Here is a 22379-nt window from a genome sequence, read left to right on the forward strand (position 1 = left end):
TGGGACCTGAGAAGGAAATGGAATCCACTTCCGTCCAGAATCCTGACGACGTCGGTCTGTACCGGAAGTGCATGGGCTGCCGATGTGGTGTCTACTGACTGCAGTTCCAGATACTCGCCCTTGTTTCCGAGGCAGGGTATTTGCTTCGCACCATGGCGGTAAGGAGTGTGGGTAGGGCGGGGTCCACACCGGCAAAGCATTCCCGGTGTTGGGAAAGTGAAAACAGGAAGGACATGAAGGCCTAAGGCACTGGGCCAGAGAGGGGCGGCCATCCAGTGGACTGTGCTAGAGCCGAGTGGGTTGCAGGGAGAGTAGCAGCGCAGGAATATACCAGAACTAGTGTTGGACGCGGCCGGGCGCGGGGGGGGGGGGGGCGGGGGTGCAGTTGTCAATTCCAGATTTGAGCTATTCCCCCAGAGGCTGGAGAGGGACGCCATTAAGTTCCACTGGAATTCCCTCGGAGAGGTCCTCAGCCCATACCTGAACCTTACCAGGAGAGCCAAAGAAGATATCAACGTAGTTTGTGGATTGTTTGAGGGAGAGCATTAGGCGGTCATAACTGGGGGTAGTGTAAAGATGGTGTCTTCACTGTAGAGGGGACATGGAATAGAGGAGTGGTAGGCACCTCAGGGATTGAGGCCAAAAAAAAAAACCCCTCTGACAGCATCTCATCATCCCTCTGCAGCCAAAAGGCAAAGTGGGTACAAGAGGGAAGAAGCAGATATTTGAAGAGAACAAAGAGACTCTGAAGTTTTATCTGAGGATCATACTGGGAGCCAATGTAAGTTGCCTGCCTCGTGTTTTCCACGCCCTTTAATAGCTCCAGTGTCCTCAGACCTGTCTGATTAGGAGTGCTGGTAAGTGACAGTCGAGGATGGAAACTTGAAGTTTGCTTTGGCTTACATAGAAACTTCATCTCAAAAAAAAAAAAGTGGGGGTGGGGGAAATGAGAAGCCGGCCATAGTAGTATGTAACTGTACTTCTAGCTACTTGGAAGGCTGAGGCCAACAAAGCAAGACTCAAGTCTCCAGGAAAGAGAAGTGAGAACAGAAAGTGCAGCTCAGTGGCCAAGCCCTTGTCTAGGCTTGATCACCAGCACTGCACGCGCGCACACACAACTACATGGTAGTTGGGGCTGGAGAGATGGCTCAGAGGTTAAGAGCACTGGCTGCTCTTCCAAAGGTCCTGAGTTCAATTCCCAGCAACCACATGGTGGCTCACAATCATCTGTAATGGGGTCTGGTGCCCTCTACTGGCCTGCAGGCATACACACAGACAGAATATTGTATACATAATAAATAAATATTTAAAAAAAAAAAAAAAAAAAAAAAAACAACTACATGGTAGTTCACAACCATCTGCTCCAGGAGATCCAGTGCCCTCTTCTGACCTCTATGGTACCTGGCACAATTGTGGACATGTGGTGCACACACATACACACAGGCAAAACATTCATGCATAAAATGTATCTTAAAACATTTTTTAAAAAGCAGCCAAGTGCTGGCAGGTGGTGGCATACTGACCTTTCATCCCAGCACTCGGGAAGCAGAGGCAGGCGGATCTCTGTGAGTTTTGAGGCCGGCCTGGTTTACAGAGTTTACAGAGCAAGTTCCAGGACGGTCAAGGCTGTTACACAGAGAAATCCTGTCTTGAAATACCAAAAAAGAAGAAGAAAAAAAAGAAAAGAAAAAAGTGCGAGGCACGGAGGAAGTATGAACTAGAACTGAAAGCAAAACATAAAGAAATGAAGCAGGGAGTCCAGTTGGGTTTGACTGTCCTCACTCTATACTAAGGTGTCTTTTCCTGGACTATCATGGGTATAACAATTGTCTGACTTAGGAAGCAGAGCCCTTTACCACTTGGTTTCCTCCTTAGTCTGGCCCAATTCTTGGTCAGCGTTGAGGAAAGCCCATAATTTGGGGGCAGCTTTCAACCCCACCTCCTGTGTTTGTTTGCAGGCCATATACTGCCTCGTGACCTTGGTTTTCTTCTATTCATCTGCCTCATTTTGGGCCTGGGTAAGCATCCCTGTTGGGGGATATTCGGTCAGACTGTGAACCCTGAGTTTGCTTTTGCGTTAATTAAATAAAATTGACTGTGGGCCAGGAGGCTGAGTTAGCAACTAGTTGACATAGAGCATCAGAGGGCACCCGGGAGAGATAGAGAGACATACCAGGAGGAGTAGGGGCAGATTTGGAGTGGTGTGGCTTTGTTTGGCGGATCTGAGGGAAGCTCTTTGGGAGAGGTTAGTTAGCTGCTACTCAACCTTTCTGAGCTAGCAGGTTTTCACCACAGCCTTTGAGTCTCAAGTCTTATTTATAATTAGAATGAGGCCAGGCAGTGGTGGCGCACACCTTTAATCCCAGCATCTGGGAGGCAGAGGCAGGCAGATCTCTGTGAGTTCGAGGCCAGCCTGGTCTACAAGAGCTAGTTCCAGGACAGATCCAAACCTACAGAGAAACCCTGTCTCGAAAAACCTAAATAAATAAATAAATAAATAAATAAATAAATAAACAAATTAGAATGATAGAAAATTAGTTAAAGCTGTGTTTAATGGCAGCAACAGAGCTGCTGCCTGCAGGAACAGAATTCCCACCAGGCTGTGGCCTGGCCAGGGAAGCAGGCCAGTAACTGTGGCATTCCAATTGCTCGCTGAAATAGCAGATTAAGGTGGACTCACTGTGCCAGAATTAAAACAACATATCCCCATACTGGAAAGTAGACGAGTGCCCAGGGTCAGTGCCTAGCCTCTGGTACTCTTTTTCTTGTTTTGCAGATGGCCCTGGGGTTTAGTTTGGCAGTATATGGGGCCAGTTACCATTCTATGAGTTCCATGGCTCGGGCAGCCTTCTCTGAGGACGGGTCCTTGATGGATGGCGGTATGGACCTCAACATGGAGCAGGGCATGGCAGAGTGAGTGTCCCCCATCGCCAGCCCAGGTGAGCGGCCCCAGGGCTGGGGCGCTGGGGCCCACACAGCCCAAGACTCACAACTACTTTGAACTTGAACAGTACGGAAGGGGGCAGAACTAGGGCCAGTCTACTATCCTTGGCAGCCTTCCTTCTATCCACAGGCACCTTAAAGATGTGATCCTACTGACAGCCATTGTTCAGGTGCTCAGCTGCTTCTCCCTCTACATCTGGTCCTTCTGGCTTCTGGTATGTGCATGGGCTGGAGGGCTGGGCCTCTAAAGAAAGCTTAGTCAGCACCCCCCCCCCCCCCCAATTCTTTCATTCTTTGCTAGTCTTTGCAACTGGCTTCAAGTTACCTTTTGTGTCCTAGGCTCCCGGCCGGGCCCTTTACCTCTTGTGGGTAAATGTGCTGGGCCCCTGGTTCACAGCAGACAGCGGAGCCCCAGCACCAGAGCACAATGAGAAACGACAACGCCGACAGGAGCGGCGGCAGATGAAGCGGTTATAGCCATCATTATTGTGCCCACAGACTGCTAAGCACTGGTTGGTTCTGTCAGGCTGCATGGCCCCATGCCTGGAGCAGTGAAGGGACAAAAGCAGCCTGAATTATGAAATATAGGATAACTAAATAAATTGTTTAGAATGTGGCTGATGGCTGTGTGGATGATAATGTACAAAGTAGGAAAAATTAGTCCTATATTACTTATTTCTTGGCTCAGCTAGGCAGTGACCTTTGAAGAGGAAAAAGGCTCTTGGATTAGCTAGGTAAACTTTATTATTTTGTTCCAAATAGGGAACTCGCACATGCGGAATACATGTGCATGCACACACACACATACACACACACACACACACACATCTAATACTGCTCACAATACTGGTTCCCTGGGTGCAGGCTTCTGAACCAGATTTCTACTCCAGGCCCTCTTTGTGCTCAGTCTCTTGTACTGTAGCTGTATCCAGATAGATTTCCCGGTGGTAGCACGCTCACACCTCCAAGCCAGGAGCTTTGCTTAGTCCCAGTGCCTGCACCAGGTCATCTCCAAGCCCGCTCTTCAGTGTCCGTCTCACTGCAGTGACAGAGCAGGGTCACAGGTTGGGGGGCGGGGGGTGTTGGGAATGGGAGGGGTCAGTGGGCTTGTAAGGGGATACTCACAGGACTTGCGGTTGCCACGAGAGCGCTTCCTTTCCCGAGCAGCTAAGGCTCTAGGACTGCTCTTGGTGACTGACTGCACCAGCAGATCCATTATCTCATCAGATGTATCGCTGGGTAAACTGGAACCCGAAGTCTCCTCGGGGGATGGAATGGAGGGTCCCACTGCTGTATGTATGACAGGGGAGCTGCTCTGGACCATGCCTAAGGGAGACCAGGGAAGAAAATCAGGCTAGGGTAGATTAGAACACATTCCCCTAGCAGCTGCTACAAACCCTACCTCTGCTGCGCCGGCTGTGTGTGGTGTCTTCTGGCCTGCCGGTAAGCAGACTCTTCATACTGGCATGACTATCAGCATCACCCCGTCCTGGTCCACTGCCCACGGCCACTGGGACAGACAGGTTACTGGGGACCTCCCCAGCCACTCCTGAGAACTTCTCTGTCTAAATGGGAAGAAGAGTGGTTAGGAGCAAGGAAAAGGAACCGTGGGGCGGCAGGCAAGACCTAAAGGGCATTTACCTCGGTGATCATGCGCCCCCGGGTCTTGTTGCGCTCGCGGTAGGTAGCCCGCTTCTGCTGCTGCTGCAATACTCGTTCCCGACAGGTCCGATACTCAAGTGCAAACTCTCTTAGGGTGTGACAGAACTGCATGATGCGAACTTCCCGGGCTGCCTGCGCCGTGTAGCCCAGGTAGAGCAGGAAGGCATGGAACCTAGGCAGGTCGTAGTGGGAGATGTGGATGGTGAGCCCTGCCTGGTGTTTAACAGGGTGGTGGTGGCAGTCCTCTCTTTTGCTCATGGCCCTACCTGTTGCAGACTCGGCGGTGCACCACCCTTAGCATGGCTACCCGACGGGTACACTGGGCCAGGAAGTGGGTGAGGCGAGCACGCAGAGCTGGGGCTAGCTCATGCTTTGCTAAGCTCCGAAGGCTGTCTTCAGCTGCCCGGCTCCGGCACTCCAGCTGCCCCAGGTTCTCGGTCAGCTGTTCAAAATCCACCTAAAAAACAAGAGGGTACTCAACTGTCATATATATATATATATATATGTCACTGCCTGAATGCTACAATCCACTTAGCAATGCCATGCCTGGCCTGTGAGCTTTTGAAGATGCCAGGTCTCACTATGTCTGGGTCCAGGCTGGACAGTGTGGGCTACGGTGTTCAGGTCCTCCTGGGCAACTTAGATTCTATCTCAGAGGCCAGGCAGTGGTGGCACATGCCTTTAATCCCAGCACTTAGAAGATAAAGGCAGGTGGATTTCTGTGAGTTCGAGGCCAGTCCAGTTCTGGTCTACAGAGCGAGTTCTAGGACAGGCTCCAAAGCTACACAGAGAAAGCCTGTCTCAAAAAAACAAACAAACAAAAAAACAAAACAAAATGATCCTGTCTCAGAAAGTAAAAAGTGGGCAGGGGATGTAGTTCAGTGGTAGAATGTTTGCTTTCATTGCACAAGACCCTTAATTCAGACCCCTGCATCACCAAAAAAAGAAAAAGAGAAAAGAAAGTTTACAGTATAATATAAAAGACAGGCCAGTCCAGTTACTCCAAGCAAGAACAGAAAAGGCGTGGAGGAAGTGACAACTAAACAGACCCAAAGAATTGAATGGTGGGGTCAAGCCATCAGAGTCCACTGGCAGAGGCTACAGCTCACAGATCTATAGTCTCAGCAAGCCCTGGCACAGCAGCCCACACAGAAGGATCTGCCCCGGAGAAGTGGTGCCTCATAGCCCTCATCAGTCTTAGTGGAATCTGCCTGGTACCAACCTTGGCACAGCGGGTGAGGGCAGGGATTTCTGAGTAGAGGTCAGAGGAGTCAGGCCGGGTCTGGAGCACCAGGGAACAGAGATGGTACAGCAGTGACTGCCGGCGCACTGTGTCCTTCACTTCTGACACCTTCTCCAGGTAGCTCAGCTCAAAGCCACTGCTCTGAAAGGACCCTGTCTCAGTCTGGTCCTAGCTGGTTCCAGAGCCTGGACCTCCAGCCCCAAGTGCTTTCACTTACCTGGGAGCCATTGAGGAAGTTGCCAACAGCCAAAAGGGTAGCCAGAATGCAGCGGAAGGTAGCATTGTGTACCAGCTGTTCCATGCCCACTTTCAGATCAAACAGTGGCTCTGCAATTTCCTGGTGTGAGGGACAAGGAGCCTTCAGGCTACATGGTCATTACTCACCTGTTCCTACCATCTAGCCCACTCCATGACCCAGGTACCCGCTCCATGCTGTCATAGTCCAGCTTGAAAGCCCAGAGCTGTAGGCGTGCAGCCAGGCCTCCAATGGAAGCAAGCGTCATCAGGAAATTCTCAGCTGGGCCCAGGGGTACATCAGGATTGGCCAGCTGGGCTTCTTCAATCTTCTGCCGCTCTTCCTCAGTGGGCATCATGGTCAGCAGTTTCTGAAGATGCAGCCACCGCCCCATAGAGGCTTTCAGCATTCATCCAAGGCCTAAGACATTTTCTCCTTCCCCTCCCTAGGCTTTCTATGGGAGCCCCAGGTTTGGGGGGATGCCTTACAGAAATGGCATACCTGTGCTCACCACCAGAAGGACCAGAAATTCCTTAGGGTAGTCTCACCTCAATGCCATCCTTGCTGACAGCAAATTCATCAAAGTTGAGCAGGGCAGCCTTGATGACATGCACAGGGGGCAAAGTGGTTAGGCCAATGTTGATGGCATTGCTGCGCTTGGGGTCCAGCACTGTAGTCATTGTCCGGCGGCCCTCACCAGCTTTCTGCAAGGTTGGGAGAATGGCAGCTCAAGAAAGGGAAGAAACTAGCTGGGGTAGTTCCTTCACAAGACACTGTAAGCCTTTAATCCCAGCACTTGGGAAGCAGAGGCAGAGACAGGAAAATCTGTGAGCCTGGTGTACAAAGAAGCCAAGGCTGTTACACAGAGAAACCATATCTTGGAGGGGGGGTGGGATTTAAAAAAAAAGAGGACACACTAAAATCCCCTTCTGAACGGCCTAATGAATTTACAACTGGAGATAAGATTTAAGGCCTGGGAAGAAGTGGACACTTCCAATGAGAGCTCTGCTGATTCCTAGAGAGTCTCAGACAAATCTCCTTTCTCTATTTCCCCATGTGGGAAATGAGGAACCGGCTCCAAAAATTCAGCCCCTGAACTCCCAGTTCTGCCTGTCAAGCTGATTTACCTTGGTGGGTAGTACATCCTTGGCCCTGGACTCAAACAGGTGCTCCAGCCGAGCTGTGTCTACTGAGACAGGTTCCAGAGAGGCCCACAGGGTAGGGCAAGGTCCAAAGCGGCTTCTAGAGTAGCCAGAGCCCGCCGCTGGTTTGAGTTCCCGCCAGAAAAGTTTGACTGTCTTCCTTTTGGTGGGAAGGACTGGGCCGTCAAGGGCTGAGTGGGCAAGAGGCGCAGCCAAGGGCGGAGGTGGTGGGCAGGAGCCAAAGATGGGTGGGGGAGGTGGGGGCGGAGGTGGTGGGCAGGAGCCTAAGATGGGTGGGGGAGGTGGGGGCGGAGGTGGGGGCCCCCCGGCGAGTGAGGATGGTGGATGTGATAGGAGTGGGAATGTTTTTTCAGACTCCATAGATGCCATATTTAATGTGTCTTGGTCTTCATCCTCCCCCAGATCTGAGAAGTCCAAGTCCCCAATGCAAAGCTTGGGTACACGGGTAGGAAGTTCCTGGATAGGATCAGCCTTAGGACTTGGTGGTGACACTGGCTCCTTGGGCTCTGGCTCAAGACTTCGCTGGGTCCGGAGCAGGACTCGGGAAGCAGGGCTCCGAGGTGTTCGAGGTGCAGAGGCTGGCTCTGAGGAGTCCCACAGCTCCCTGGTGCCTAGTAAAAGGTAAGTAACCGTCAGTTACATGCCCTTTGTAGGGCAAGAAAGCAACATGGTGGTGGGGGTGTGAAGATTCTGGGGAGATGGATAAGACCCTAAGTTCAGTCTCTAGCATGTAAAGCTGGGTGGCTTCCAACCAAACACTCTTAACTCCAGTTTCAGGGCTCTGTTGTCCTCTTCTGGCCTCCATGGAGACCCAGAAACATATGGTATACATTCTCACTTGCACACACACACACACACACACACACACACACACACACACACAAATAAAAGGGATTTTGGTTATCTCTATCTATGTGTGTGTATATGTATGTGTATATCTTTTGTTTATTTGTTTTTGTTTTTCAAGACAGGGTTTCTCTGTAGCTTTGGAGCCTATCCTGGAACTTGCTCTTGTAGACCAGGCTGGTCTCGAACTCACAGAGATTCACTTGCCTCTGCCTCCCGAGTGCTGGGATTAGAGGTGTGCACCACCACTGCCCGGGACACATGTATCTTTTAAAAAACATTTTTGCAGTGATGGTGGTTCATGCCTTTAATCCCAGCAGTTGGGAGGCAGAGGCAGGCAGATCTCTGTGAGTGCCAGCCTGGCCTACAGAGCAAGCTCCAGAATAGCCAGGGCCACACATAGAGAAACCCTGTCTTCAAAAACAAGAAGAAAGCTGGGCGATGGTGGCGCACGCCTTTAATCCCATCACTCGGGAGGCAGAGGCAGGCGGATCTCTGTGAGTTCGAGACCAGCCTGGTCTACAGAGCTAGTTCCAGGACAGGCTCCAAAGCCACAGAGAAACCCTGGCTCGAAAAACCAAAAAAAAAAAAAATAAATAAATAAAATAAACAAGAAGAAAAACATTTATGTGTATGAGTGTTTTGCCTGTACATATGTATGTGCAACAAGTGCATGCCTGGTACCTGTGGAGGTACTAATAACAGCAACTTAAAAAAGAGGCCATGAATTTGAAAAAAAACAAGATGAGGGGTCTAAGGGGAGAGGTTGAAGGGAAGAAAGGGAAGGAGAAAATGATATAATTATAGTTTAATTTAAAAAGGGGTTGGAGAGCTGGCTCAGCAGTTAAGAGCAATGATTGTTCTTCCAGAGGACCAGCGTTCAATTCCCAGTACCCACATGGCAGCTCACCACTGTCTGCAACTCCAGTTCCAGAGGATCCAACACCCTCACACAGACAGGCAGGCAAAACACCAATGCACATAAGATAAATAAATCTTTAAAAAGTCATTAAGAAGGCAGCGTAGGATTCCCTGAAGTAGAGTTATATTTAGAAGGTTGTGAATTACCATATGAATGCAGGGAATCAATGAAAGATGGGTCCTCTGCAAGAGCAACAAGCTCTCTTAACTGCTGATTGAGCCACCTCTCCAGCCCCTAGGGTTTGTTTGTTTATCTTAAAAAGAAAACAGTATGATTGGATTCTGCCTGAGCATCTACCCACCTGATGCAGATGATCCATCAGTCTCATCGACAGTGGCCCCAGCCAGTGTCTCTGCTCGGCCCTGGGCCAGAGCAGCCTGCTTCTCTGTTTCTGCTGCTGCCACGTTCTCCAGGAACCGGGCTCTGAGGAGAGGTACTTGTCAGTGATAGGGCCTGACCCAAGTCCAGCCCAGGGTGGTGCACATGCCTTGCTGAGCTACTGGGCACTGCCCTCAGTTGCAAGCACACACAGGCACAGGAAACAGTCCATGCACGAGGCATACCTCTGCCCACCCCACAAAGGCCCGGCCCCATTCAGTCCTCCACATCTGGGGAGTTCAGCATTCTTGGTCAAAGTACAGAAGTTCTATTTGATGTCTAACGTGCAGCCTTGCTGATTCTAGACAATGCCCTTAGGGTAAGGAAAGGGGATAGTTGTCCCAGTAGGTACAACAGACTTCCTCTTGCACGTTTGTCTGCTTTTGAGAGCTACAGTTGAAAAAAGGGCCTATTAAATGGTACACTCAGTTTGTGTTAAAATAATGAATGCAATCTACTGCTGTCTTCTCTTCCTTTCCTCCCTGTTCCTTTTCTTCTGTCCTCTCTTCTTCTCCCTTTTGTTGAGAGTCTCATGTAGGCCAAACAAGCCCAAAACTCATTCACTATGTAGGTGAAGATGACCTTGCATTCCTGATCCTCTTTATCTCCACCACCAAGTGCTGAGATCACAAGCTGTGTGCCGCCAAACCTGTCTCTAGTGTCTCCTCTCACCCCTCCAGCCTCTGTTAGCTCAGTCCCTGCCTGCCCTTCCTTCTGCCTTAGGTTTCTCCACCATCCACACCTCGCTTTAAATATCTCTCCAAACTCACTCACAAGCTATTCCTGTTCTAGGCTACTCGGGTATCACTACTGAAGCATAAGAAACACTGCAGTCCAGTGAACTCCTCCCAGTTCTTAAGTCTTTGGGTTACTAAGGAGGCATCAGTCTGGGAGAAGGGGTTTCTGAGAATCCTTCTAGTGGGGTTATATGAACTCCTGCTGGGCAAGCGATGCTGAAGCCCTGAGCACATGGCAGGTCTGGCAGACTGGCCTCTGTACTTACTCTAGCCTGGCCTGCCCAGTAAGGGACTGGGGGACAGGTGGGCTCTCAGGGGCGCTGGGTAGGGGGAGGAGAGGAAGACATGGTAACCATGGTGCCAGCTCCAGTTCAAGGCCCATGTGCTGCACTCAGACGGAGCTGGACAGTAGTGTCACAGTGGTAAGAAGAGGACTGGGGGTGGCAGGACACGGGGGAGACTGGAAGTGGTAGAAATGGACAGGGTGCAGTGATGACGCAGACAAAGCAGAAAGAGTGACAGAAATGGGAGGGCAGAAAGTGAGGAGGGGACATGACAGGAGGCCAAGACAGGCAAGGTGGAACACAGGAACTAAATAGAAGACACAGAAGGAGGAGGTCCAGTCAGAGCCAGTCCCCACCCTCCAGCAGCCACTTACCAAACGGGAGCAGTTTGGTGAAGTCTGAAAAGAAAGAGAAAGCACGCGTTTGGGCAGAGGAGGCCGAGAGCCCATGGAGGGGCGCAAAGTGAAGGGACAGGTGGAGACAGGACTTGGGGGTGGGGCTCGATTTCCCTACTCACTTGTAGATGCTTCTCTCACAGGAACTGTCCACTGAGGGTCCCACAGAAATGGTAGGGAAGAGGTTCACTGAGGAACGGAGGCCAGAGGCTGGGCCAGGGGGGCTGTAGGCTGGACTTGCAGGCGAGGTGGGGCCAGTGGAGGAGATGGCGCCTACCGGTGAAGCAGGGCCTGTGGAGCTAGAGGCCAGGCCTGTTAACAGACAGGATCGTGCCTGGCAGATTCACCCCTTCACATATACCCTGGCACAGACTCACCCTGGTTCTGGGGCACGCACAGGACCGCCTCCACCTTCTAGGGATCTCCGGCTCCTTTTGCCCTCCTCCGAGGATGGCTTCCTCCGCTCCCGTCGGCCGCCTGCGGCTGCAGCTGCTGCAGCCTCTTCCATATCTCCATCCTCTAACCGAAGGGCACTCTGATGGAGGTGGCCAAGAGGTGAGCAAACAGCTGAGGACCGATAAAAGGGACAGGTACTGGGGAACTGCGCCTCTCCCCCCGACCCACCTCATAGAGCATTAGCTGTGTCCGCAGGTCGACATCAGTACCAGCGGTGCCCAGGAGGCGCTGCACCAGTGCTTCCATGCCCTGCTGCTCCAGAGCGTCCGTCACATCATAGAAGGAGTCCTGGTCCGGGAGTGCTGCCAGCGTCTGGAAGGAACCACAGAACCAAGGCTCAGGCTGATGTGTGGGATCACGGGCCAAAGGTCCACGGCTGGGACCTGCTCCCGGATTCATACCTTGTTAATGAGAGTGACAGTGTACACCAACAGCTCGGGGTCAGCCCCATTCTTCTCTTCGAGGATGGCCACCAAGTTGGCCCAGGGAAGAGTACCTGCCGCATGGGAAAGGAGGCAGTCATGGGGTGGGAGCAGTGGGGGAGAGGGTTCAGTGGCGGTGAAGGGGAAAATGGGCTCTGACCGGCGGTGCTGGCTACAGAGTTGACTGCCTGGATGAACAGCGGTGCGTTGCTCTCAGAATACTCCACAAACACCAGCAGCAGCTTCAGGGCGGTCTTTACCACCAAGCGGGACTGGGAGAGAAGGCAATCCATATGAGTGGGGCTTGGACCAGACTGTTAGTTCCTGGAGGAGGGGAAGGAATCCTGGGGCTGGACCCAAAGAGAAGAGTCTTGGTAGAAAGATCCTGGTTCTGGGCCTGGACTTGAAAGTGCCTTGAAAGGGTTCAAGGGCCCTCAGGTTTACCCCAACCCTTCCCACTTGATAGAAGAGGGAACTGAGGCTCAGAAGAAACAACAGGGAAAGAGTACGGAGCAACTTACCAGGCTGGCACACAGTGTATATAGCCACTGCACAGTCTCACTATGGGCCACCACCCCCAGCATCCCATCCACAAAAAGCATCAGTTGGCCCAGGGCTAGAGACAGAAATGGGAAGAGGTGAGTGGGGGTGGGAGCTGAGAGGGGCATGGGATCAAAGGTCAAGGGGAAAGTGTGGCGCTGACCTCGAAGGATGTAGCTCTGGTAGTTGTGGTCAGCAGCAGCGCCCACACAGATCAGGCAGTTCAGCCCCTCTGAGTGTACGAATTCAGGCACCAGGTCCTTGTCTTCCTGGAGGCACCACAGGGAAGTTTAAGGGGGCCTGGGCTGGACACCAACCCTCAGCCCACCTTTGGATCTTACCTGGAATATCTGCTTCAATGAGAAGAGAGATCGGCGGAGCTCAGGGCCACTGGAGCCGTACAACTTTTCTGCAAGGGGTAAGTGGTCATGAGCATCTCAAGTGAACACAGACAGTGTATCCTTCCACTAGCACACAACCACAGCCTCCTGCCACAGAAAAGCCTGGCATTCCCAAACCTCCCTTCTACTTTCTGACGCTGGGCACCATTACTTCAGCCCAGCTGCGGCATCGGTCAGTCTCGATCCCAGAAGCAAAGGTCAGGGAAGGGAGAGAGGAGGACATATCAAATCTCCAATCCACTCAATCCATAGTCCAGCACAGGCCTGAAAGAAGCTAGGCCAACTAGGCTATGGAGGAAAAGTAAGGGAGCAAGCTGGACACCAAAGATGTCACACACTTACCCAAGATAGCATTGACCCTCACAGAGAGCTGGGTCCGCAGGATCAGTGTGGGCTTCCGCCCTTTGCTGAAATCAAACAGCCATGTCAGTGGTTTCCAGCTGATTCCTCAGGGTTCCACTTTCAAAGCAAAGACATCCACACGTGAACCCTGGCCCACTCCTTCCTCCCAACTACTATTCCTAGGCCCAAGTGTGAGCCAAACAGAAGAGTATAAATAAACGTAAGTAACTGTGTCTGAGAGTGCCCCAATTTCCAGGTAATAGTGGGGATCCCCCTAGCATCGTTCCCTGCATTTACCTACAGCCCAGGCTACAGACTGTTTCAGCTGCTGAAACCTGAGCTGGACCCTGGTGGGGACAAAGTTGGGGGTTTGGGCCAGACCTATCCATGTCCCTAAAAAGGAGCAGGAGGGGCTCCTTAGCCTCCCTCCCCCTTTCAGCTCTGACCTGATCTCTTCATAGAAGCCCTCCAGCATCTCCCGCTGTTCTTCTAGGGACAGTTCCGGGTCCAGGTAGTATCCAGACGGGGACACTTGCAACGCACAGTCCTCCAGCTGGAGACAAAAGAATATAGCTATTAGGGCCAGCGCTGCAGTCAGATTGTTGTTGTTTGTTTTGGTGCTATTAGGAATCAAGCCCAGGACTTCCCACATGCTAAACCATTGAACTACAGCCCTGCATTTTTTGGGTTGTTTGGTTGGTTTTTGCTTTTTATTTTACCCTAACAAACACAAATGAGGAAGGGGCATGAAGGAAGACAGCAGGAAGTTGCTACCTTCAAGGAAGTTCACAACCTCTTGGGGTGATAAGCTTCAACCACAAAAGCACTCAAGTTCAGAGAGAAAGTGTGAAGTGTTCAGAGAGGTGCAAACCCAGCTGGGAGTTTCTGCCAGGAGAATACAGCACAGACACTAATCCACAGACTCCCTAGTCCCTCCGCGTCTCGGAGGCTTTCTGTCCTTTCCTCAAGTGAGCTACAGTACAGCCCTTTTAGATGGACTTCAGATTTTTGAGTCTGATGCCGTCAGACCCCAAACAGGAAGACGCCAGCTCGGTCATATGTTCCTTTCTCATGTTTCCTTCCTCATCCTGGCTTGCCACTTGGTCCTTTAGACAATTATTATTGGTGCTAAAAAGATGGTTCCATGATTAAGAGCACTTGTTGCTCCAGCAGAGGACCTGGGTTCAGTTGCCAGCACCTCCATGGCAGCTCACAACTGTCTGTTAACTCTTTTTTTTTTTTTGGTTTTTCGAGACAGGGTTTCTCTGTGGCTTTGGAGCCTGTCCTGGAACTAGCTCTTGTAGACCAGGCTGGTCTCAAACTCACAGAGATTCGCCTGCCTCTGCCTCCCAAGTGCTGGGATTAAAGGCGTGCGCCACCACCGCCCGGCCTGTCTGTTAACTCTTATTCTGGGGGATCTGATACCTTCTTCCGGATTCCACAGGCACCAGGCACATTGGTGGTACACAGACATACATGAAGGCAAAACACTCGAACCCATTGAAAATAAAAGTTAAATTAAAAATCGAGAGAGAGAGAGAGAGAGAGAGAGAGAGAGAGAGAGAGAGAGAGAGAGAATGACGGCTCAGCGGTTAAGAGCACTGGCTGCTCTTCAGAGGACCTGAGTTTAGTTCCCAGCAACCACATGGCAAGTTGCTACCATCTGTAACTCCAGTTCCAGGGGACCAGAAACCAATTGCAAAACACTAATGTGCATAAAATAAAATTGAAAGAAAAAAAAAGTGTTTATAGAGAAGCCTGGGTCCCAGAACTCTAGGGGCACCCTGTGTACCTCTCTCACACTCCCCGCATCATTAGCACAGTGCTGACATGCAGAGCTAATCAAAAGGCCCCTAGCTCTGGGGAGTAAGGGGGTCTTCAGGGGGCTATCTCACTGGGCAAGTGACCTTCAACATTTTTCCTGGGGTTTGGTCAGCTCTGCTCTGCTCTGAACCCTACCCAAGGGCTTTCAGCTGATCTTGGTCCCTGGAGGGAAAGGAAGTTAGTTGGGCTTCTGTCCCCCTGCTTCTGCCTCTGGTTAGCACCCCCTGCTATTGCCTCAGGGCCTGACCTGGCTCCTTCCTGGCAGTTTAACCTGTGGAGCCTTTGGGTGATCCCCCATCCCCACCCCGCCCCTTGCCTGGGACATGGGACACAGGACAAACACTCCAGCCTGTTCTCTATCCAACTTCCTGCCTGGCTGCCTGCCCTCCCTCGGGCGCCTTGGGCGGGCCTGGACTCTCTCCTCCAGGGAGCAGAGTCATCTCCTGAGTCTACTGGGAACAGGTCTGAGAGGGGACTGCAAGTTCCCAGGGCTGGGGTATCTCGTCAGGGCCAGAGCTCAACTGAAGGCAGCTTCCCCCAAACCCACCCCATTCCAGCCAAGCAACATGGCCACAGTATTGCTTGGACTGGACGATCTGGGGGACCTTTAACATACCTCCCCCAGGAATGGCCTCCAGATCACACACAGAAAATAAATAGCTCATTCATTGGCACATCTATGAACCAGAGACTAGTTTTATATCTGCAGGACACAGCAGAAAACATCGACAAGTCAGCCTTGACTCAGAAAAAAAAAAGTCATAATAAATGTGGATTCAGAACTTCTGTGAGCTTTAAGAGAGGATGTACCACACTGCTATAAATACCTGACAACCTCTTGCACACCCAGGTATGTGGCCAGGAGCAGCTGAATATGGGCCAGAGTAGCACATCCAGAGATATTAGGCCCACCATCCTGCCCTTCCTTCCTCCATGCACCCTGCTCTACCCTAAGTAAGCAGAGAATGGTCTTCTCCCTCCAGGATGCAATTTGGGACAAGGAGCACAGTCCTGAAGGCTCCTGGTCACCATTCCTGCCTCCTTAGCTCAACAAGTTTAAGCTTTTCCCCAACTACTTCACCCATGCAATCCTGCCAGTTAAAGGGAAAAGCCCATTATAGTGAAAGGTCTAGAGATCACCGTAGGGGCTGGTGCCTCCAGGCCAGTTTTCTTCTGCCCTCAGTTGTCTGTCCTGAGCGGAAGAGGGAGGTTGGGGGCCAAGATCAGGTCAACGGCAAGGATAGACTTCCTGCCGGCAAGATGGTGCGTATCCTTCACACCCCATGGCCCCTTCCTGGGATCGCCATTCTGAGGGCAAACCTCTGGGACTCTTTTCTCACACCCTGGGACTGGGCCAGGTCTGAGCAAGCCAAACCCTAATCTCCGATGACAATGCTTTGGGTCAGCACAATGTATGGGCCTCCATCCTTCACCCCGGCTTCTGTCTTCCTCACTTCTGGCCTCCAGCCATGTTATCTCCTTAGTCTCTCAGGTCAGGCTTTTCTGGCAGCCCAAACTCATGTGTACCCCTGTCCTTTGCAAGAGTGGTGAAGGCTCTTAACCACAGGGCAATTTCTCAGGCCTCTGTTTTTGTTATTGGTGTTTGTTTGATTTGTTTTTGTGGGTTTTGTTTTTTGTTTTTTTTTTGAGACAGGCTATGTAGCACTGGGTATCCTGGAACTCACTTTGTAGACTATGCTGGCCATGAACTCACAGAGATCCTCCTGCCTCTGTGTTGGAATTAGAGGTATGCACTACTACACCTGCTTCCTCTGTTCCTCTGTTTTGTTTTTTCTTTCCGAGACAGGGTTTCTCTGTGGCTTTGGAGCCTGTCCTGGAACTAGCTCTTGTAGACCAGGCTGGTCTCGAACTCACAGAGATTCACCTGCCTCTGCCTCCCAAGTGCTGGGATTAAAGGCGTGCGCCACCACCGCCCGGCCCTCTGTTTTTTTTTTTTTTTAAATATTTATTATGAATACAATATTCTGTCTGTGTATGCCTGAAGGCCAGAAGGGGGCGCCAGACCTCTTTACAGATGGTTGTGAGCCACCATGTGGTTGCTGGGAATTGAACTCAGGACCTTTGGAAGAGCAGGCAATGCTCTTAACCACTGAGCCATCTCTCTAGCCCTCTGTTTGTTTTTAATGAATAAATTTTTATAGAGCTGGGAACCAAACCCACAGTCCTTTTCACGTTAGGTAAGTATGAAATCACTGGGCCATATCCTTACTTTATTATTTGCTATATATTATTATTATGCTATATATTCTTTAATTAATTATGTTACTTTTGAGACAAGATTTCATGTAGTCCAGGCTGGCCTAAAACTCACTATAGCTGAGAATGATTCCTGATTCTCCTGCCTTTCTGTTCTCTAGGAGTGCAGATATAGGCTACCTCTCTGGACTGACAGAGGTTTTGTTTGTTTGGTTTTTTGGGGGGTGGTTTTTAATATAACATTTTTGAGAATTTTAAGCATGTATATAATGTATTTGATCAAATCCTCCACTCAATATAATATGGTTTCATATGTAGATAAAGCTGAGCAGACCGTGGTGTCTACTTCCTATTTAAACAATTATTTATTTACTTACTTCTGTGGGTATATGGCTGTGTGTATGTCAAGATGCTCATGGAGGGCACAGGACCAGGCCTCACTCACCAGATTAGTACAGGCGTGGCACCCTTACCCTGAGCCAAATCACTGGCCCCCTACTGTGTTGATAACAATGTAATCATGTAAGAAAGAACAGATAGGGCAGGGAACCGTGAAGATGGAGGACAGGGTAAAATTCTTGCTGAATAGCAAACTTTCTGTTATCTGAGGTTCCAGCTACACTGTGACTTCCTGAGCGACAAGGACGTACCTTAGGCAAAGAAACCTGCCTTTGTTATGCGCATCTTCAGTATTAGATAAGCAGTTTGCCTTAAAAAAAAAAAATAAAAAAGACAAAAAGATAAGGTAGCCTAGGTTGGCCTAGAACTTGCAACACAGCTGAGGCTGACTCCTGATCCTCCGCCTCCACCTCTACCGCAGGCTTGCGACGCCTAGTTTTCTCTTCTCTCCATTCCCTCTTCTCCCCCTTCCCTTCTGGATAGGGTCTCTTCTATAGTCCAGACTCACTTCAAACTCATGGCAACCTTCCTGACTTAGCTATCCAAATACTGGAATTGTAGGTGCAAGCCACCATGCCTCATTTTAGGCTGTCGGCTTCATCTGATTTTCCATTTTAACAAGCAAGTAAACCAAAGTTCAGAAATACAGTCAGGCATAGTGGCGCACACCTATCATTGTAGCACCCAGGAGGCAGAGGCAGGAGTCTCTCCACAAGTTCAAGCCAACCTGATGTATGACATCCATATTTAGTTCTATTTCAGTCAGTGATATATAATGAGACCCAATCTCAAAAGAACAACATAATAGAGCCTTTAATCCCAGAACTGGGGGCTGAGAGAGTGGGCAGGTGGATCTCTGTGAGTTCCACTTAGGCCTCTACAGTGAGATCCTGTCTCAAAAAAAAAAAAAAAAAAAACGAAGAAAAAAAAGAAGTCCAAAACAAAACAAAAAGAAGTATTGTGAACTGCCATAGGCAAACACAGCCCTGACCAGAACCAGGGTTAACTGACCCATATCTTAGGTGGATGGGTCTTGGGAATGTTCCAGAAAATCTTGTCAGAGAAGTGGATGGAAGGCGGGAGGACTACAATATTGCTTCGAAACTTCTTGGACTCTGCAAATACCCCAAACTGGTCTTCCCAGTTCTAGTGAAAGAACACAAATAAGCAAGCGCACACAGACACTGGGAAAACTCTACTTTTGTCTGTCTACCACATCTGAGATCTAGGCTGCAGGGTCTCTCGCCAGGCTATAGCTCGGAAGGACCAGCAGATGGGATGGAACATTCAGACCTAGACAGGCTTGGAAAACCGCAACTCATTCTCCTACCCCAGTTTTCTAGTTTTCCGGCGACTCCCATTGCAGAGGATCAGAGAGCTCAGTTTATCAACAGCTAAGCCCCCCACCTCCCCTCTTAATCCTAAGGGGGTTGTGCATGGTGGCATATGCCTATAACACTAGCATTCATGAACCTTAGGCAGGAAGAATGTGAATTTGCAGACAGTCTGTGAAACAACTCTGCCTGGGGGGAAAAGTTTTCTAGGTGGGGGAAGAGGGGGGATGTAGCTCAGTTGGGTAGTACCCGCCTAGTCTGCAGAGAGCCAAAAAGAAAACCCATGGGGACCCCTTCAGTTGGCATCTGTCCCTGCAGGTCAGGCCACACTTGAGCTCTCTTGCCTAAGAGTTAGGAGGGTTAAACTGAGGCTGGAGTGGAGTCAGGACACACTCTGGCACCTCGGTCCACCTTTGCTCCCTTTTAGTCACGGCCAGCCAGGAAACTGATGCTAATGACCAAACACCTGAGGGCAATCCTCGCCGTCAGTAAAAGGGGACTCCCTAGCCTTCAATGCAAGGTCCAAGAGCATTCCAGGTCTCTCTGCCCAGAGTCCAAGGATGTCAGTTGGACACCAGACACAGCAGGGCCTTGGCTCTCAGGAAAAAGGTCTAAGGCTCTTCCCAGAAAGAAAGATAGGACTTGTAGATTGGAATTAGGGTTTAAGACATCAAAAGGTCAATGTTCTCCTCTCCCCCAGGGCAGGACAAGTCCGTGAAGGGGCCCAAGCTTAACTGGGAGAAAGACTCAGGGAGTTCCCCTAGGGACACTAGGCCTAGCCTACAGTATTGCCAGCCTCCCCTGCCCCCAACCACGACGACAGAAGATGAGTCAGAGGCTGTGGCCAGGAGCTTCCTCATAGACATGGAGGAAATGAGTAAAGTTTCTCAGACTGGCAAGCTCTGAGTGGCTTAAAAAGGGAGTCCCGGGAGGAACTGGAGTCCAACAGGGTACGGGGTAGGAGCCCCTGGGAGGTTGTAGGGTCTGCCAGGGTGACAGGCCAGTACCCAGAATAGGAGGGCAGAGGGCTGTTTACCGTAATCTACCTTCTTCTAGACAACTCCACACAGAATAAAGCAGTGGATAACGAACTTGTCACCCTACATTTGCCCCATAACCTACAGCAGGGACGTCTGGGCTTCCAGCCCATCTCCTCCTTCTAGAAGGTAAGCAAGGTATACTCAACTCATGCCTGTGCTTCCAGGGAACCCACTCATAGGATCTGGAGAGGAAGCAGCTGCTGAAATTTCCCGCAAGGAGCCCCGCTCTCCTCCTCCCTCAGTTCTCTGATGTCCCTGCCCCAGCCCTATTCTCAGTCCCTCTTCCTCCAGCCTTCTATTTTGAGTCTGTGGTCACAGTTTATATTTGGGACCAGCACATCACAGTGCATCTGACCATTCCTGGCAAAGCCGTCAACTCCAGGGAGTTCTGGCTCTACACAGTGTGGTAACTTTACGCCTTTCCCAAAGCGGGGGTAGGGGCAGTTCTCTCGGCAGCAGTAGATGCTGAAGGAGGCCACACCAAGAAGTACAGGCTGGAGTAGGAAACTCATCTTTCATGGAGTGCAGTAGTGTCCTCAGCTAAGGAGCAGAGCACAAGACCCAGCACCTGGCTGGGAGGACAGTCTTATAGCTATTCATATCTACACACACACACACTATCTCTCTGAACCCAGGGGCCTTGTTGTACCAGCTGAAACAATGCAAAAGTTTCCTAATTGAAGGGCAATCTCTGAACCTCATTTTTAATAACCCAGGCCTGTTCCCAACTGTGAAGAGGGATATCCTAGAGGGAATGAGCGATTATTGCCTTCGCTCTAGTCTTGTGTATACATACATGGACTTTTGGTACTGAGGATCAAACCCAGGGTCTTGCACATACAGAGCAAATGCTACAGCCTCAGCCTCCACCTTATTTCTGGACAAGGGCTTTCATTAGTTTAGAGGCTAAACGGTCTCAGTTCTACATCTCGGTCTCCCTAGTCTGTCCGAACAGTTTCAACTCAGTGCCCTTTTCTCTGCAGTCCGACTGAATGCCAGGTGACTTCAGACTGGACATGCTTTTTCCAGACCCCTCTGAACAGAGCAGGAGGAGCTGACTGCACCAAAACTCGGGAGGTGGGCAATATCCTTCCAGCTGTGGTCTTAAAGCTGGGGCTCTGTCTGGGCACCCGCCACTCCCCAGGCCAAGTTTCCCCGATCCCTCCTGCCCGCACTTGGAGGCGGGACTGACGGCTGCAACGCAAGGAATGCAGTCTGGGGGCCTGGAGCTCAGGGCACATTCCAGGGGAGACCCCGGGCCTAGGGGCCATGTTTGCGCAACTCCGCGCCCAGTTGAGGCACCCCACCGACTCCCTCCCTTCTTCCTCACTGCTCCCAGCTAACCCACAGGTCGGGAACCCTGGGGGGTGGTAGCCTGTATGCCCCCGGGAGTCCTGGACCGGAAAAAGCAAGCCGGAAAGGGATGCCTGCGGGGGGGGGGGGAGTTAGAGGAGGCGACCTGGAGGGGAGGAGTGGTCCCGCTGGCCATCTGGAAATGAGCCTCTCTAACTGTGCAAAGTCGGCCTAGGAAGACCGGCAAACTAGGGCAGGCCAGCAGTTTAAAATTAGACTGACCCGCCCCCTCCCTTCCAGGCGCAGGCAACCAGCGGCGGGCCTAAGGGACCGTGGGGGCGGTGACTCAAAGGGCTTTTCCACCCGTGCGAGCTCCACAAAGTTAGGGTTCGGCTGCTTCCAAGGGACTCCTCTCATCCTGGCGGGCACTCCCAATCTCCACTAGCCAGCGAGAGACTGTATTCCAAGGACCCACCCCAGCCTCTAGGTCCTAAACCCAGTCCTCCTCTCCAGATCCTCCCTAAGCCCGCCCCTATGTAGCCCCGCCCCTAAACTACCTGAAGCAGGTGGAAATGGGTCCCTCCCCAACTCCACTTCCCCGATCCGCTACAGTCCGAACGAATAGTGATCCTCTGCCCCTGCAGCAAGCCTGGCAAACAGGCAGCGAGAGGACCCCAAGCACCTCTTCAGGAGGGCCTTACTTTCAAGGGACGCCTAGGTGGAACAAATCACAAACTCACTTTTCTTCTACAACGTCTCAGTTTGAGAGTCTCCCCCTGTAGGCAGAGGAGCGTACGCCGGGACCCCAGCCCGAGACTTTTCCGGAGGCGAGCGTCCGCTACAGACTTTATCCTAGAAGCACTGCCCACCGCCCATCTCAACTTCCGAGCGCAAATTTCTCCGCAGCCCCCTCACCTTGAGAGGCGCTCCCAGGAGGCGGTGCAGCGCGGGGATCTGCGCGCTCAGGGGCAGAGCCCCGTCCAGGCTGCAGGTGGGGGCCCGGCGTGGTTCCGGGAAGTTGGCACATGCGAAAGGGTCGGTGTCTTCCAGGTACTGCACTCTCACGGTTACCACTGATACTGGGTCCCCATCCCCGCGCTCTTCCTCGCCCGCCATGGCTCTGCCACCGGCTCCCACCGGACGCCTCTGTGTCCCCGCACTGCTGCAACTTCAACCCGACTAACTTCGGTGTCTGGGCCGGGCACCGGACGCTCGAGCCTGGGGGCGGAGCCATATGGAGGCGGGGCTGAGGAAGGGGGTGGAGCCAAGACTAGGCGGAGAGCGCGCGCTTGGGGTTAACCAC

The 22379-nt window shown here is 51.5% G+C and overlaps 2 protein-coding genes across 4 annotated transcripts; one reads left to right on the forward strand and one right to left on the reverse strand.

The window, feature by feature from the left end:
• Nucleotides 1–45: 45 nt before the first annotated feature.
• Tmem208 (transmembrane protein 208) lies at nt 46–3559 on the forward strand. Of its 2 annotated transcripts, XM_057753781.1 has the most exons (6): nt 46–158; nt 686–781; nt 1959–2018; nt 2777–2913; nt 3074–3158; nt 3283–3559. In XM_057753781.1, the coding sequence occupies exons 1-6, from the start codon at nt 153–155 to the stop codon at nt 3418–3420; spliced, it is 522 nt and encodes a 173-aa protein (XP_057609764.1). In that variant the 5' UTR covers nt 46–152; the 3' UTR covers nt 3421–3559. The 2 variants fall into 2 exon arrangements, with proteins under 2 accessions (XP_057609764.1, XP_057609766.1); XM_057753783.1 differs by lacking the exon at nt 3283–3559 and having other exon boundaries at nt 2777–2939.
• A 118-nt stretch (nt 3560–3677) lies between these two features.
• Nucleotides 3678–22250, reverse strand: Fhod1 (formin homology 2 domain containing 1). Of its 2 annotated transcripts, XM_057753779.1 has the most exons (24): nt 21992–22250; nt 13416–13522; nt 12970–13034; nt 12568–12635; nt 12390–12495; nt 12208–12302; nt 11847–11958; nt 11666–11760; nt 11433–11576; nt 11186–11343; nt 10931–11107; nt 10788–10811; nt 10396–10449; nt 9316–9437; nt 7211–7857; nt 6632–6787; nt 6271–6453; nt 6066–6185; nt 5828–5989; nt 4872–5062; nt 4585–4777; nt 4346–4508; nt 4069–4269; nt 3678–3982 (listed from the first exon to the last, which is right to left on the reverse strand). In XM_057753779.1, the coding sequence occupies exons 1-24, from the start codon at nt 22190–22192 to the stop codon at nt 3900–3902; spliced, it is 3627 nt and encodes a 1208-aa protein (XP_057609762.1). In that variant the 5' UTR covers nt 22193–22250; the 3' UTR covers nt 3678–3899. The 2 variants fall into 2 exon arrangements, with proteins under 2 accessions (XP_057609762.1, XP_057609763.1); XM_057753780.1 differs by lacking the exons at nt 10396–10449; nt 10788–10811.
• Between the last annotated feature and the right edge of the window lie 129 nt (nt 22251–22379).

The sequence above is a fragment of the Chionomys nivalis genome, chromosome 21 (genome assembly GCF_950005125.1).
Source record: "Chionomys nivalis chromosome 21, mChiNiv1.1, whole genome shotgun sequence".
NCBI lineage: Eukaryota > Metazoa > Chordata > Mammalia > Rodentia > Cricetidae > Chionomys > Chionomys nivalis.